The sequence below is a fragment of the Heptranchias perlo genome, chromosome 7 (assembly GCF_035084215.1).
Source record: "Heptranchias perlo isolate sHepPer1 chromosome 7, sHepPer1.hap1, whole genome shotgun sequence".
Taxonomy (NCBI): Eukaryota; Metazoa; Chordata; class Chondrichthyes; order Hexanchiformes; family Hexanchidae; genus Heptranchias; species Heptranchias perlo.
In genome coordinates, this window is record NC_090331.1 from 56,416,980 (window position 1) to 56,431,284 (window position 14,305).

At 37.4% G+C, this 14,305-nt stretch overlaps 1 protein-coding gene across 4 annotated transcripts in view; it reads left to right on the forward strand.

The window, feature by feature from the left end:
• The window catches only part of osbpl6 (oxysterol binding protein-like 6), a 169,925-nt gene extending 156,702 nt beyond the window's left edge, over positions 1–13,223 (forward strand). For all 4 annotated transcript variants that reach the window (XM_067987621.1, XM_067987623.1, XM_067987622.1 and 1 more), the window contains 6 exons: positions 1,203–1,281; positions 3,902–4,046; positions 4,871–5,015; positions 7,270–7,396; positions 9,032–9,154; positions 9,354–13,223. In XM_067987621.1, coding sequence (XP_067843722.1) covers positions 1,203–1,281; positions 3,902–4,046; positions 4,871–5,015; positions 7,270–7,396; positions 9,032–9,154; positions 9,354–9,462 — 728 coding nt within the window. In that variant the 3' untranslated portion in view covers positions 9,463–13,223. The remainder of the gene's footprint in view (positions 1–1,202; positions 1,282–3,901; positions 4,047–4,870; positions 5,016–7,269; positions 7,397–9,031; positions 9,155–9,353) is intronic.
• The last annotated feature ends 1,082 nt before the right edge of the window (positions 13,224–14,305 follow it).

A 14,305-nucleotide genomic window follows, 5' to 3' on the forward strand; every position in this document is an offset into this window, starting at 1 on the left:
CGACCTCTACCACCTAGAAGGACAAGGGCAGCAGGCGCATGGGAACAACACCACCTGCACGTTCCCCTCCAAGTCACACACCATCCCGACTTGGAAATATATCGCCGTTCCTTCATTGTCGCTGGGTCAAAATCCTGGAACTCCCTTCCTAACAGCACTGTGGGCGAACCGTCACCACACGGACTGCAGCGGTTCAAGAAGGCGGCTCACCACCACCTTCTCAAGGGCAATTAGGGATGGGCAATAAATGCCGGCCTTGCCAGCGACGCCCACATCCCGTGAACGAATAATAAAAAATAAAAAAAATGCTGGGAGCTTTAGCCTGCTACCTTGGTGAGTCTCTTCGGCTAAGAGTAGAACGATAGAAGTTTACAGCAAAGAAAGAGGCCATTCGGCCCCATCACACCTGTGCTGGCTCTTTGCTAGAGCAATCCAAAACTAATCCCACTGCCTCACACTCTCCCCATAGCCCTGTACCTTCCATTGCTTCAAATATTTATCTGATTTTCCCTCAACCACACCCTGTGGCACAAAGCATTCTGTGCTCCAACAACCCTCTGTGTGAAAAAATTTCTCCTAACGTCTCAGTGAACATTTTGAATTGACAATCTCTCGCCACTGACTCTCCAACCAGATAAAATAGTATTTTGCTCATTCACTCTACTTCATAATGCTAATAATATTAAATGTCCTCTTAACCTTCAGTGAACTATAGTTTCCCATCTCTGCCATCATCCTGGTGAATCTATGCTCTCTATGGCTTTAATGTTCATTCTATATGGAGTGTCAAAAACTGCACACTGTACTCTAATTGTGGCTTAACTGTACCATACCGTGTACATATACCATATGATATGGATGTAATGTGTTTCAAAAATAATTGCAATTTAAAAAAAAACTTCATGGGATTAGCTCAGGATCCACAAATGGATTTAAAAAAACACGTTATGGGTGCAACTTCTGCCCTGCCAACTACATCCCATCTCATTGCTGCCATCATGCCGCACTCAACCCATCCCACCACTGATATTATCCCCTCCCCATGTCCTGCTGTGACTCATTTTTCCCCGCCCCTTCCATTCGACATGTAAATATTTGGTTACAAATAAATTTCTTAATGAAAAATAATATGCAGTTATGTGCACCAAAAGAAAATACATGCTTTTAATTCTAATTGTCATCGAACTTCCTGTTATTTTTAGATATCAGATTGAAGAATAAATTTTGGGGAAAATCTATGGAAATACTTCCAGTGGGGAGAGTGAATGTCATACTACCTAAGTGAGTTTAAATTGTTTTGTTTAAATCTTTAATCATGTGACACATACAGCAAACTGCTTTAAAATGTTTACTAGTCACCTGCTCAAAATGTTACAATGCTAAACCAAATTGTGATGTCTACTAGTTTAATGTGAACCTTTTGTGGAATTTCAAACTGAGTATGTTAAGTATGCTATATCTTTTTAATCTGTATGCAAAATTGAGTTTTGTTATTATAATAATTGTTTTTAAAATTTAAAATTTTACTCTGAATTTTAATGTTATAGGCACATGTTGCTGTTTTCCATTTTTACACAATTTTTCCCAGTGTTGTGTCCTTGATACAACACGCCCATGTCTGATAAGAAAGTGCACAGTAAACTGCTCCAAGGCTTTGTTCGCTTACCTCTCTACAAACAGGTGACATTGGACCTTCACAAGTGAAGAGATTTCTTTGATTTTCACAACCTCTCTCAAAAGCCTTGGCTGAGGTTGGGAATTTCGTGCGTAGAAAACCTCTGGTGTGAACCTATATCATACCACACTCTGGTATAGCATATTAAGAACTAATCCGCATGCCAGGAGCAGCACCAGGCGTATCTAAAAATGAGGTACCAACCTGGTGAAGCTATAACTCAGGACTACATGCATGCTAAACAGTGGAAGCAACATGCTATGGACAGAGCTAAGCGATTCCACAACCAACGGATCAGATCAAAGCTCTGCAGTCCTGCCACATCCAGTCGTGAATGGTGGTGGACAATTAAACAACTAATGGGAGGAGGAGGCTCTGTAAACATCCCCATCCTCAATGATGGCGGACTCCAGCACGTGAGTGCAAAAGACAAGGCTGAAGCGTTTGCAACCATCTTCAGCCAGAAGTGCCGAGAAAATGATCCATCTCAGCCTCCTCCCGATATCCCACCATCACAGAAGCCAGTATTCAGCCAATTCGATTCAATCCACGTGAGATCAAGAAACAGCTGAGTGTACTGGATACAACAACGGCTCTGGGCCCCGACAACATCCCGGCTGTAGTGCTGAAGACTTGTGCTCCAGAACAGCCACGCCTCTAGCCAAACTGTTCCAGTACAGCTACAACACTGGCATCCACCCAACAATGTGGAAAATTGGCCAGGTTTGTCCTGTCCACAAAAAGCAGGACATATCAAATCCGGCCAATTATCGGCCCATCAGTCTACTCTCAATCATCAGCAAAGTGATGGAAGGTGTCGTCGACAGTGCTATCAAGTGGCACTTACTCATCAATAACCTGCTGACCGATGCTCAGTTTGGGTTCTGCCAGGACCACTCTGCTCCAGACCTCATTACAGCCTTGGTCCAAACATGGCAAAAGATCTGAATTCCAGAGGTGAGGTGAGAGTAACTGCCCTTGACATCAAGGCAGCATTTGACCGAGTGTGATGCCAAGGAGCCCTCGTAAAATTGAAGTCAATGGGAATCGGGGGAAAGTCTCCAGCGGCTGGAGTCATACCTAGCACAAAGGAAGATGGTAGTGATTGTTGGAGGCCAATCATCTCAGCCCCAGGACATTGCTTCAGGAGTTCCTCAAGGCAGTGTCCTAGGCCCAACCATCTTCAGCTGCTTCATCAATGACCTTCCCTCCATCATAAGGTCAGAAATGGGGATGTTCGCTGATGATTGCACAGTGTTCAGTTCCATTCGCAACCCCTCAGATAATGAAGCAGACCATGCCCGCATGCAGCAAGACCTGGACAACATCTCGGCTTGGGCTGATAAGTGGCAAGGAACATTCGCGCCAGACAAATGCCAGGCAATGACCCATCTCCAACAAGAGAGAATCTAACCACCTCCCCTTGACATTCAACGGAATTACCATCGCCGAATCCCCCACCATCAACATGCTGGGGGTCACCATTGACCAGAAACACACATACTGTGGCTACAAGAGCAGGTCAGAGGCTGAGTATTCTGCAGCGAGTGACTCACCTCCTGACTCCCCAAAGTCTTTCTACCATCTACAAGACACAAGTCAGGGGTGTGATGGAATACTCTCCACTTGCCTGGATGAGCTCAGCTCCAACAACACTCAAGAAGCTCGACACCATCCAGGACAAAGCAGCCCGCTTGATTGGCACCCCATCCACCACCCTAAACGTTCACTCCCTCCACCACTGGCGCACTGTGGCTGCAGTGTGTACCATCCACAGGATGCACTGCAGCAACTCGCCAAGTGCTTCTTCGACAGCACCTCCCAAACCTGTGACCTCTACCACCTAGAAGGACAAGAGCAGCAGGCACATGGGAACACCACCACCTGCACGTTCTCCTCCAAGTCACACACCATTCCGACTTGGAAATATATCGCCATTCCTTCATCGTCGCTGGGTCAAAATACTGGAACTTCCTACCTAACAGCACTGTGGGAGAACCTTCACCACACGGACTGCAGCGGTTCAAGAAGGCGGCTCACCACCTTCTCAAGGGCAATTAGGGATGGACAATAAATGCCGGCCTCGCCAGCAACGCCCACATCCCATGAAAGAATTTTTAAAAAGCCACTCGGGAAACACGTCTATTATATTTCATGTTGTCTTTGCTAGTGGCTAAATATAGTTGTATAATTGCTAAATAGAGAATAATTTATTTGAAATTTTAGATATGGAGATCAGTTTGAATGGAACAAAGTTACCACATGCATACACAACATCCTTAGTGGGCAACGTTGGATAGAACATTATGGAGAAATCACCATTAGAAACACAAAAAGCAATGCGTGCATTTGTAAACTGACTTTCATTAAGGTAAATACAGATAAGTTCGCATTTGTGCAAATAGACAATTCTTGGTTGTATACAAAAAACAATTGTGCCATTCTATGAAACTTATCTGTGTAAATGTTTCTCAGACTACCTTTTAACCGTAACTACTCAATTTAGATCTATTGCATAATAACTTTAAACTTATGGAATTATAAAGTGCAGTTTTAGATTAAGTACTAAAAGTGCTTTGCGTGATCTTAGCATAGTATGGGGCTAATTAGGTATTGAAAGTGCTTTGTTTGATCGTAGCATAGTATTATGCTGATATCTGCTCACCAGTGTTGTAACATGTTACATTCTGCACACCAAGGAAGCTATATTAGAAAATGATTAGATAGGAGAGGACTAAGTGGAGCTGACTACGGAAGCACTGCTACTGTATAATAATAACACCTTAGTGTATTTTCCTGCAGTGCTTTGTTTAGTTTGTGCATGTAATGTCTCCTAATTAGCCTATACTGGCTTATCATCTTCTTTTCCTTTTCTCCCCATATCATTTATATCAATTTTTTCTGGTCCTGAATTTTACCAAAATTACTCATGGTGTATTCAAGAATAGTGCTTTAACATTGGAATTATTTACACTTAATGTTCACAATTAACTCTAACAAATATATATTTGAAGCATTAAGTGTTTTATATATAATAATTCCAGTTCCTTTGTAATAGCAAAATAAAAGAAACCTAGTTTAAATATGCAATTGTAGGAGAAGAATTATTGCCGTATTTCAGAAATAGAACATTAAGAATATTAAATGGATCAGCATATAGTTATCAAATAAATCATATTTCTTTTATTTGCAAAGGGAACTTATTGGAGCTCAAACGTAAATGAGATCCAAGGATTTGTGATGGATCAGGAAGGGAAAGTGGTACGTCGACTGTTTGGCAAGTGGCATGAAGGGCTGTACTGTGGAGTTGCACCCTCTGCCAAATGCATATGGAGACCAGGTGAATTCACTGATGAGTGATAAATTGTTGGTTGTGTTTTAGAGTTCAATATCTAGAGTGTGAACTGATGAAATTAGCAATGGCAAAGGACTGCTATTTATAGCAACAAGTTGATGAGCCCTATTCAAGGCTGCCACCTCTTATTATCCATCTCCATACTATTAATATTTTCCATTTAGAAGTGTAGACTAAATTTCCACAGCAACCACTTAAATCCCCAAGTGTTTTGTGATTTAGGACAGCTGTGTTTTATTTAAAAGTAAATTGCTCTTATGAAACTGGTAACCAAAACAAAACATTGAAATGTCAAATTAGAAGTGGTAATAAAACTGGAAGGATATTTAAAATAACAGGAGTAATTTTAACCTAACAACTGGCGGGAACAGGGTGGGTTATGGTTGGATACCTGTTTTACACCCGGCCTGATTTTACGCTCCACTGAATCCTTTTCTCGATGGGAGGGTTAGGTTAAAATTACCCCCGACATCTCTATGGCCTCTTTTGGGAATAAATGAATATGCTTATATGGCTTCGACACCATTTGATTATAGCACAATCTCTGTTACAGTCCATTCCACTTTGAGAGTTTCCATTAAGTAAATAGAAATTGAAAATCTCACATCATTTTACATGTATTAGTTGTTCTCCTGTGGCATTAGTTACGCTGAGTTGGAGGTAATGCTGTTTTATAATGTGAACCCAATAAACCTGAACAGCAACTGTCCCTTCTGTTCCTAGCAGAGCCAAAGATGTGTCTATCCCTGCCAGAGGTTCTCTCTCCTCCAGCTGCTCAACATGTTCCCTCTGTTAACCCCTTACAAGGGGGTTTCTCTTCCTCTCACTTCACCTTGTATGACAGGGTACTACTTCTGTTCTCCTCTAAATTGCTCCTATGCTTAATGGAGTGGGGGAGGGGGAGAGGCATGACAGGGTATGACATGCTGTTTGTGAGAGTGGAAAGTTGTTGAAGCCAAGTTTGTAGTAAGCTTTTGTTTTAATGCGTTAATTATGTGATAAATTTTATTTGTGGCATATCTTATGGGACTGGTGAGGAACTGTCACGTTGGCTGTATCACAGAATTTTTTTTGGTAGAATGTAAGGAGAAAATTGAAATTGGGGAAATGGTTTTGTATACTATGACTATTGAATAACCAGTTAGAAAATAGAAAGAATGAGAAGAGAAGTGCATCTAGACTGCAGTTTCAAGTCTGAGATGGGTAACCGCAGTTTGGGTTCCAGAAAGGAAAAAACAGTGTTTACATTGCTGGGCTGCTGCCTCGCTTCAGTTTCAACTGTCCAGGAAAGAGCTTTGTGCCTATCCAGATAAACATTTGTGCCGAGCTTGTCTAACGGTTTAAAGTTTAAATGTTTAGAGAGTTGGAAGGGAAGAGCTCCACTCTCAAAACATTTAAATTGATGTATTTAAAGTGTTTTTAAAAAGACCAAGGGTTCCACCGGACCTCCCTGAACTCTTTGTAAATCAGGTTTGACAAGGCACTGCACTACATTTACACACCATACAGTTAATCGCAAGTAGTGTGACTCCCCCTTCCAGGGAGTTGGGCTGTTGAGTCTAGTCCGTGCCCTGATTCTGGATTTACACTAAGTTTAGCATCTGTGCAAAATAGAAATTTCTTCAAGATGATGGTAAACTTGCAGTGTAAATGAACACCTTAACCAATGAGGAAGAAGAAAATCTACCAATCGATCAACATGGATAACAGACTCAACATACATGACACATACAAAAAAAAATTATATAAATATATTGCACACTGTTTTCCCTCATTAATTGAATAACTTCAGCTGTTTATTCTGCAATGTGAATGTTTATTTTGTTCAGCTTGCATGTTGTATTGTTTTGTAAGCCTAAACTGTAGCTTCTTTTTGCATGACTTTGGTTACATTAACCATCTACAAATCAACAGTTGAAAGGTAACAAGTATGGAAGTTCTTTTATACTATTTAAAGCTTCACAAATGTTTTGCTTCATTTAACAAAAAATCACAGTGAACAGCTGGCAAGTGAATGGTCCTAAGCAAGTAAAATGTCTAAAATTGGTTCCCAACTATTTAAAGCTACTGACCCTTGATTCCTGATGTTCTCATGATTCATTTAGTGTAATAGACAAAACAGGATAAATATTTAACTCCTCAGTGATTTAGTTGTAATGAAGGTAGTGTGATCCCTGTCAGTAATGTCAAGGTACTTTTTACTTTAGTTACATGTACAGTATTTTTTTAAACTCCACAGGCTCAATGCCGACAGACAGTGACATGTATTATGGTTTTACAAGATTTGCTATTGAGCTGAATGAATTGGATCCAGTGTTGAAAGAGTTCCTCCCATCAACAGATGCCAGATTTAGACCAGATCAGAGGTAAAAAGGATTAAGTATACAACTTTCAGAGTAAATAATATCAGAATTCAGAAGTGCTGGATGATGACTGCTTGTTCAGAAAGGTAGAGTAGTCCTCATTCTTTGAAAGTTGTACTACATTCACTGTGGTTAAATTTGGTCTATCCAATCAGAATGATGGCTGGTACTGTATAGAATTGTTTCAACTGGAACCCATAACCTTCCTTTTTTTGTGTGACCTATGAGAGCATTCTGCTGATTGCCATCTTTAGTTCTTTTCATTATAGGTGCAATATAAGTTTCAGTGATGGAACTGCCCAGGTCCCGTTTCTGCTACAGTAAACAATTGAGAGGGCAATGCCTCCACTTGATTAGATTAATGATTTTTGATGATTTCATTGTGGGGGGGGGTGCAAATTATGCACAAAAAAGAAATTCAGTCTGTTTTTCCTACACCCTCCTGACAACCTCCACTCTCTATAAACCTGTCCAGAAATCCATTGCCTGGATCCTGTCACTTACTAAGTCCCATTGCCCAATGCCCATGTCTCTCAAAGCATCAAATTTGAAATCTTTGTCTTCATCTATAAATCTCTTCATGGCTTCACTCAACTTGACCTCTGCAGTCTTCTCCAGGCTTACATCCCCTCCATTGGCCTCTAGTCCTCTGACTCAGCCTTCTGTGCATTTCCCATCCCCTAAGCCATCATTGGTGAAGAACTTTCAACTGTCTCAGAACCATTCTAGACCTTCCTCCCTAAACACCTCCGCCTCTCTATTTTTCCGTCAGCTTTTAAAAACCTCCTTAAATTCTATCCCTATAACTAAGCCTTCAGTCACACCTCTTAACTTCCCCATTTTGGCTGTGTCCATTCCTTTCCTCCTCTGTGAAGCACCGTAGGACAGTTTTCTATGCTAAAGGTGCTAAAAAAGTGCAAGTTATTGCTGTAAGAAACTTGTCCTCCGGTTGTAAAACACTGGGACATCCTAAGTGGTTACTGTAGTTTTTGTAAGCAAACACGGCAGCCAATTTGCACAGCAAGGTCCCACAATTGCAATGAAAGGAATAACCAGTTAATGTTTTTGGTGGTGTTGGTTGAGGGATAAATGTTGGCCAGGACACCATGAGAATTTTCTTGCTCTTCTTTGAATAGTGCCATGGAATCTTTCATGTTCATATGAGTAAACAGGTAGGACCTCAGTTTATTGTCTTTTCCAAAAGATGGTCCCTCTCTCAGTACTGCACTAATTATGTGCAATAGATTAGATTATGTGCTCAAGTCCTGGTGTGAACTTAATCTCCTGACCTGACTTGGAGGCAGGGGTGCTACCACTGAGCCGAGGCTGATTTTCAGGGTAAAGGTGTTCTTGCTGAAGAAATGTAAATAATTAGGGTAGATTTGTCTGAACCAGTGTTATTGGCCAGAGAGAATACTGCGCACAAAGTGTGTTCACTTGTATTATTTTAATTCTAATTGTGAAAATAAAAACACTACATGGAAAAGCATAATTAATGTTTCTGGCTCCCCTTGTGCTTTAGTATTGTATACCAGCATATTCCCAACAAAGCATTAGAGAAATGCTGTTTTATCCTAAAAAAAAATCCAACTATCAGATAATTGAAACTTCAATTGAGTTTGTATCTCTTCTCATCAGATACTTGGAAGAAGGAAATATTGAAGCTGCCGCATCTGAGAAACGTAGAATAGAAGAATTGCAAAGAGAGCGGAGAAGATTTATGGAAGAAAACAATACAATTTATCAGCCACGATTTTTCAAGTGAGTCCTGACTGTTATTGTGTTAGTCTCATGTCAGATGCATTATTTGTTGCTCTTCGGGAAACATTTGCAGTAACAAGTGTGTAGTGCTTAGCTCATGATTTATCATCATCATTGATTATTTCAGATGTGGAGATGTTTTGATTTTGCATTTATAGGTAATTTTAACAAAGCTACATAAAACACTTCTATTTTGCAGGAAAGTTTTTGAAGGTAATCAAAGAGAATCCTGGATGAGCAATGGGAACTACTGGGAACTGCGAAAGGATCCAGGGTTTAGTAAATTAGAAAGTTCAACACTCTGGTAACTGAATTTGAAGAAATAAAAATAACATTCTTCACAAAGAAGAAATTAACTATGCATAAGTTATTATTGCTATTTTAAATCTTATTGCAGTCATGTGGTTTAGCAGGTCATAAGCTAGGTATGTCTGTTTAATAACAGGCATAATTATAAATAGGCCATGACCCAAAAACTGTTGGTTTAAAAAATTGTTTTCCACTAAAGCTGTGAATTTTTGGTAAGCCAAAAGTGTAATTTAAAGTAAATGCACAAGAATAAGGAAGACTGTTTGACAGTCACATATTTATGAAAAAATATAATAATCCTAATGAAGCATTAATTACTACCATGGCTTTTTGCTAAAGCTTTTCATCATTCATTTCCATGCCTTAAGAATAGTAAATACATTGAGCAAACATTGTTTTTATTCTGGAAACCGGCAAAACTCACTTTTCTAATACTATAATGCATCATATCAAAGATTAACGTGCCTAGAGTACAAAACCATAGTTAGGTTGAAATTCACTGACATTTATTAACATTGTCGCATTCAGCATTCGTAACTACTTCTACCATTCAAGGTGCGCTTTAATGTCTAATGGCATTGCCATTTGTGTTCTGTGTCACAATTTTAAAATTTATTTAAAATATATATTTATCAGTAATATTTATACACTGATGGGTGCGTAAAAAGTCCTACATCCCTTAATATCAATCCTGCAGGTACAAACAAGAAACGGTGTTAACAAGCAACACATTAGAGTATTATAAATTTAATTTCAGTAAATGGTTTGTCGCCATTTGTAAGCCTGGTAGATGTAAGCAAAGGTAGTGCAATGGAAATCTGTTATTGGACCCTGTGTTAATAGCAATGCTAATTTAAAGGAAAAATTTGCACAGAAACCAAGCCATTCCCTAGTCAGTTTGCTTAATAGAAAATCACTAGATAAACAGAATGTGTTGCTGAGCACACGGATGCTCCTACTAAGAGGTATTTCTAATTTATTACAATGGTATTCAAGCTGAATGTGTTAACTATTTGAAATTAATGAGCTTACAGCCACATGTATTTTCATTTTAAAAAAAATGTTTTTTCAGATTTCTGTTTGGTAATGTTTCTTTTATGTGGTGTAGCCATTACCATTTAACTAGCAGTATTAAATCTTTATCCCTATCATAATAGATTCCAAATGGCTCCATTGCAACATAGCAGGCTGTACCACATATAAGATATGTATTCAAAAATGCACATCCTAAACTCAATGGAAATTTTTTATGCATTATGTAAAGTTCATGAATATGGGCCTGTTGATTTTAAAATGCAACAAAATTGCACAAGAAAAAAGTCTTTTTTATATTTGAGACTACAAAGCCAGTTAGCTGATTCATTAAATAACTTATTTAATCTATATATGACAGGATAATACAAAATCATGCTGACAGCATTGCTTAGATTTTAGAAATGCCACTGTTTCCGAAGGAAAGTTACCAAAAGGACAACCAGACGATATATAAACACATTGTTTATTTCAGTTATTGGTCTTTAATGCATTGGATTGTATGTGGATTTTATATCTCATTGATTAAGTTAATTAAGCAACTGGATATGTGCAGTTGACTTTGATTCAAGAAACACATTTCTACTGGTTACATTTTACAGCCAGTCTAAGATTTCTCAAAAAACTCTAAGATCATCACTTCATTCTGTTCTATTTAATGTTTTGTACTCTGATCATTTTCCCACTTAGCAACAATTAACAACTGAAACCATTCATTGTTTTCAGAGGAATGTTAGAATCAAACATTTAGACCAAACGCTGTGCTCATATCTTTGGGTTCTTCAACCCAGTTCTTTTACATTCTAAGGAATATTGAATGAATGAACAGATCTTGCTAATTCTTTATGTAGTTTGTGTTTTCATTTTCCATATATATATATATATATGTATGTAGTGGTACAGTGCTACGGTTGTTTGACCATGAGTTACCAAAATAATTTTGTTATCTTACCCCTGAGTTTATCAGGAAAATAAGAAGAAAATTACATTTTTATTAGTGAAAATGATGTAGTTCACTTTACTGTTGTGAACAGCTGGGTTTAAGAGATTGATAAATTCAGCAAATGAACCATAAAAATCTATATATAAAGTGCATATGAACTAAAATATTGATTCACTTTTCTAAAATTAATTTTCATAAAACAAGAAAATTTTAAAAGTCTTTAGACATTGCACTATATAGAATTTACTTTTAATCATCTGTACAGATTTCAGTAGCTCTTGTTATAGATGTATTTTCAAATAAATGCATCCAGTAGTAAGTAAATATGTGATTAAACATGTAAATACTATCAGGTTTTACCAGTATACTTCCATAGTAAAAGCCTTTTTAAAACTCTGAAATCTGTTAGTCTTGCATTGTGCATATAAGTTATGTTGTGCCTATCGGTTACTAATTTTAAACAAAAATACTCAAATGAATAAGAATGGTAACGTGATTATTAATGTTGCTGTTGTGCTGAAATTACCCATTATTCTCTGTGACTAACGTGAGTCTTCAATTGTAATATATATGAATTAAGCTGCTTTTTTCTCTTAGTACCAAGTTTCCTCTTAGTACCAAGTTTCCTCTACCTTTGAAATGATTTAATTTTAACTCATCTTCAAACTGTTACTTATCCTAAGTAGTTAATCTGTATCAGTTAAATAAGCATTTAATACATTAACTTTTCTAGCACGTCCATTTCTTTTGTTCCTTTCTTGGCTATTAACTTTTGTGATCAGTAATTCTACTTGAGTGCCTTAAGGTCCAATTGCTGAAAAATTAAATCTATTGAAGTATAGTCCTTAGGCCAAAATTAGGTATATCTATGTGGAGCACTGGATTTTGCTAAGTGTCGTTGGTTTCTAATTTAGAAACTATTTTTCATTAAATAGTTTTTCTAAAAATCTAATTTTAATGGAAAAATCTCTGCTCCTCTTCCCCCTGTAATTTAAAAATATTTCTTGTTAAAACTTTGCCTGACAACAACTGGGTAACAGAATGTCTAAAATAGCATTAGTTGTCCTTGAAAAGGAAAATGCAATCGACTACACGTTTGGCTATCTGTATAAGGAGATGGATAACTAGGATGCTCACTGCATGTTTATACTTTTGCACATTACATCTGTATATTAGTGCAGTGTAACATTTTCTGATAACTGAAATATTTGTTCCATCCCTCCCCCATTATTCAATCAATTTCTTCCTTGTTTACATTTTCATTCTCTCTTCCCCACCCTATCCTAAGGCTAGAATTCATATTTGTGAATTAAGGAACATTAAAAAGGGAAGTATCTTTCGTACTGAAGCATTGGGCTTTGCAGAACAAAGTGAACTGCTTTGTACCTGTACTATATATTTCAACAGGTGTCTACTTTTCTGTATTTTCAGGCTGTGCCTGACTTAAGTAGATGATGAATTTTAATATGTTTGTTTAGAGATAATTCCACACTGCTGTGTCTGTTGCAATGTAAATTAAGTTGCATGTGCAAGTATAAATTAGCCTGCCAATGAATGTTAAAAATGCCTTACCAAAGGTCTGTAGTCATGATTTATTGTCTTGGAAGACTGAAAAGAACTGACTGGTGCTAAACCTGACAGTGATGCTTAAATAGGTTACTGAAGTGCATATTTATAAGGGCCTCTGAAGAAGTGCAATTGTTAACTAATGCATATACATACTTATATTCTGTACACTGCTGCTATCTGTGCTTGTTCTAATAAAACTGTATGGCACCATTAGAATTATTGACTGTTTTTCATTCAGTCAGTGAAAACAAGTAGTTCCATTTGAGAAAGTGTATCAGTTTTTGTTTTAGGAGATACAAACTGCATGCAAAGTAGTAGAATTGTAGTATCAGAAGGTAAGAACAAGAAATAGGCTTTCAGCCTATTTAGGGTAATCTCAATTAATTCATATTGTTTTCTCTTCCTCTTGATCTGGTGGAAAGCCTTTGTCTCTTTAGACTCTGAATCAGAATGGGATCTTCAGTAAAGTCCACATTTGCTGTACTAGGTGATAGTGTATATTCTGTAAGTTAATTATAAGTGAAATATGGTTACTATGGTGTGTGGTTTGTGGAACTTAAGACAGAAATTGTTAAGCTTATAATCATAATTTTTTGCAGCTACTAAGTAATTCAATTCAATCTAACTTGTCAGTAATAAATTATGTATGTAATTGTATTCTATTCGTTGGTTTCTGGTAACTGGTACATTATATAGTTGATAATTTTATTAGCCAACTCCATTCTCTCTGTCAATACTAGTATGTAAACTCAAACTGTTGTCTGTATGAGGACTCCAAGACTGGACAGTATCATGGCTAAAATTCAAACCATTTTTTATAATTCAAATTTTAGTATTCATTTTGTTCAGGCATCTTGTGGCTATAAATTATTGTAGTTCAGATTGTTTAAGCCATAACAGCAAGGCTTAAGTGGTGCAGAAAGAGGTATAAGGAAATTCTGTAGCTATTTAGTAGATTTATATGCCAAGTTTTTAATACCCTGTGTATTATTTTAGGTCTTATGTATTATCTATTACATGGGATAGTACTATTGTACAGAGTTGTGGTTAACAAATATTGCTGGGGCAAAGTATAGAAAGCTTTATTTGACATGGAAGTGGTCAAAGCTGATATTGGATCCCTAAGCTGGAAAAGGTATCCCCTCCCACAACTCATTAAAAAATTGTATTTAAACTCCAATTATTTAATATGGATTACATATGAAGTAAAATCCCATTTTAATCATTTTTGGGGTTTTTTACTGGATAAATAATTGTCTATTTATTTAAATTATACCTTTATTCCCTTTCTATAAGTT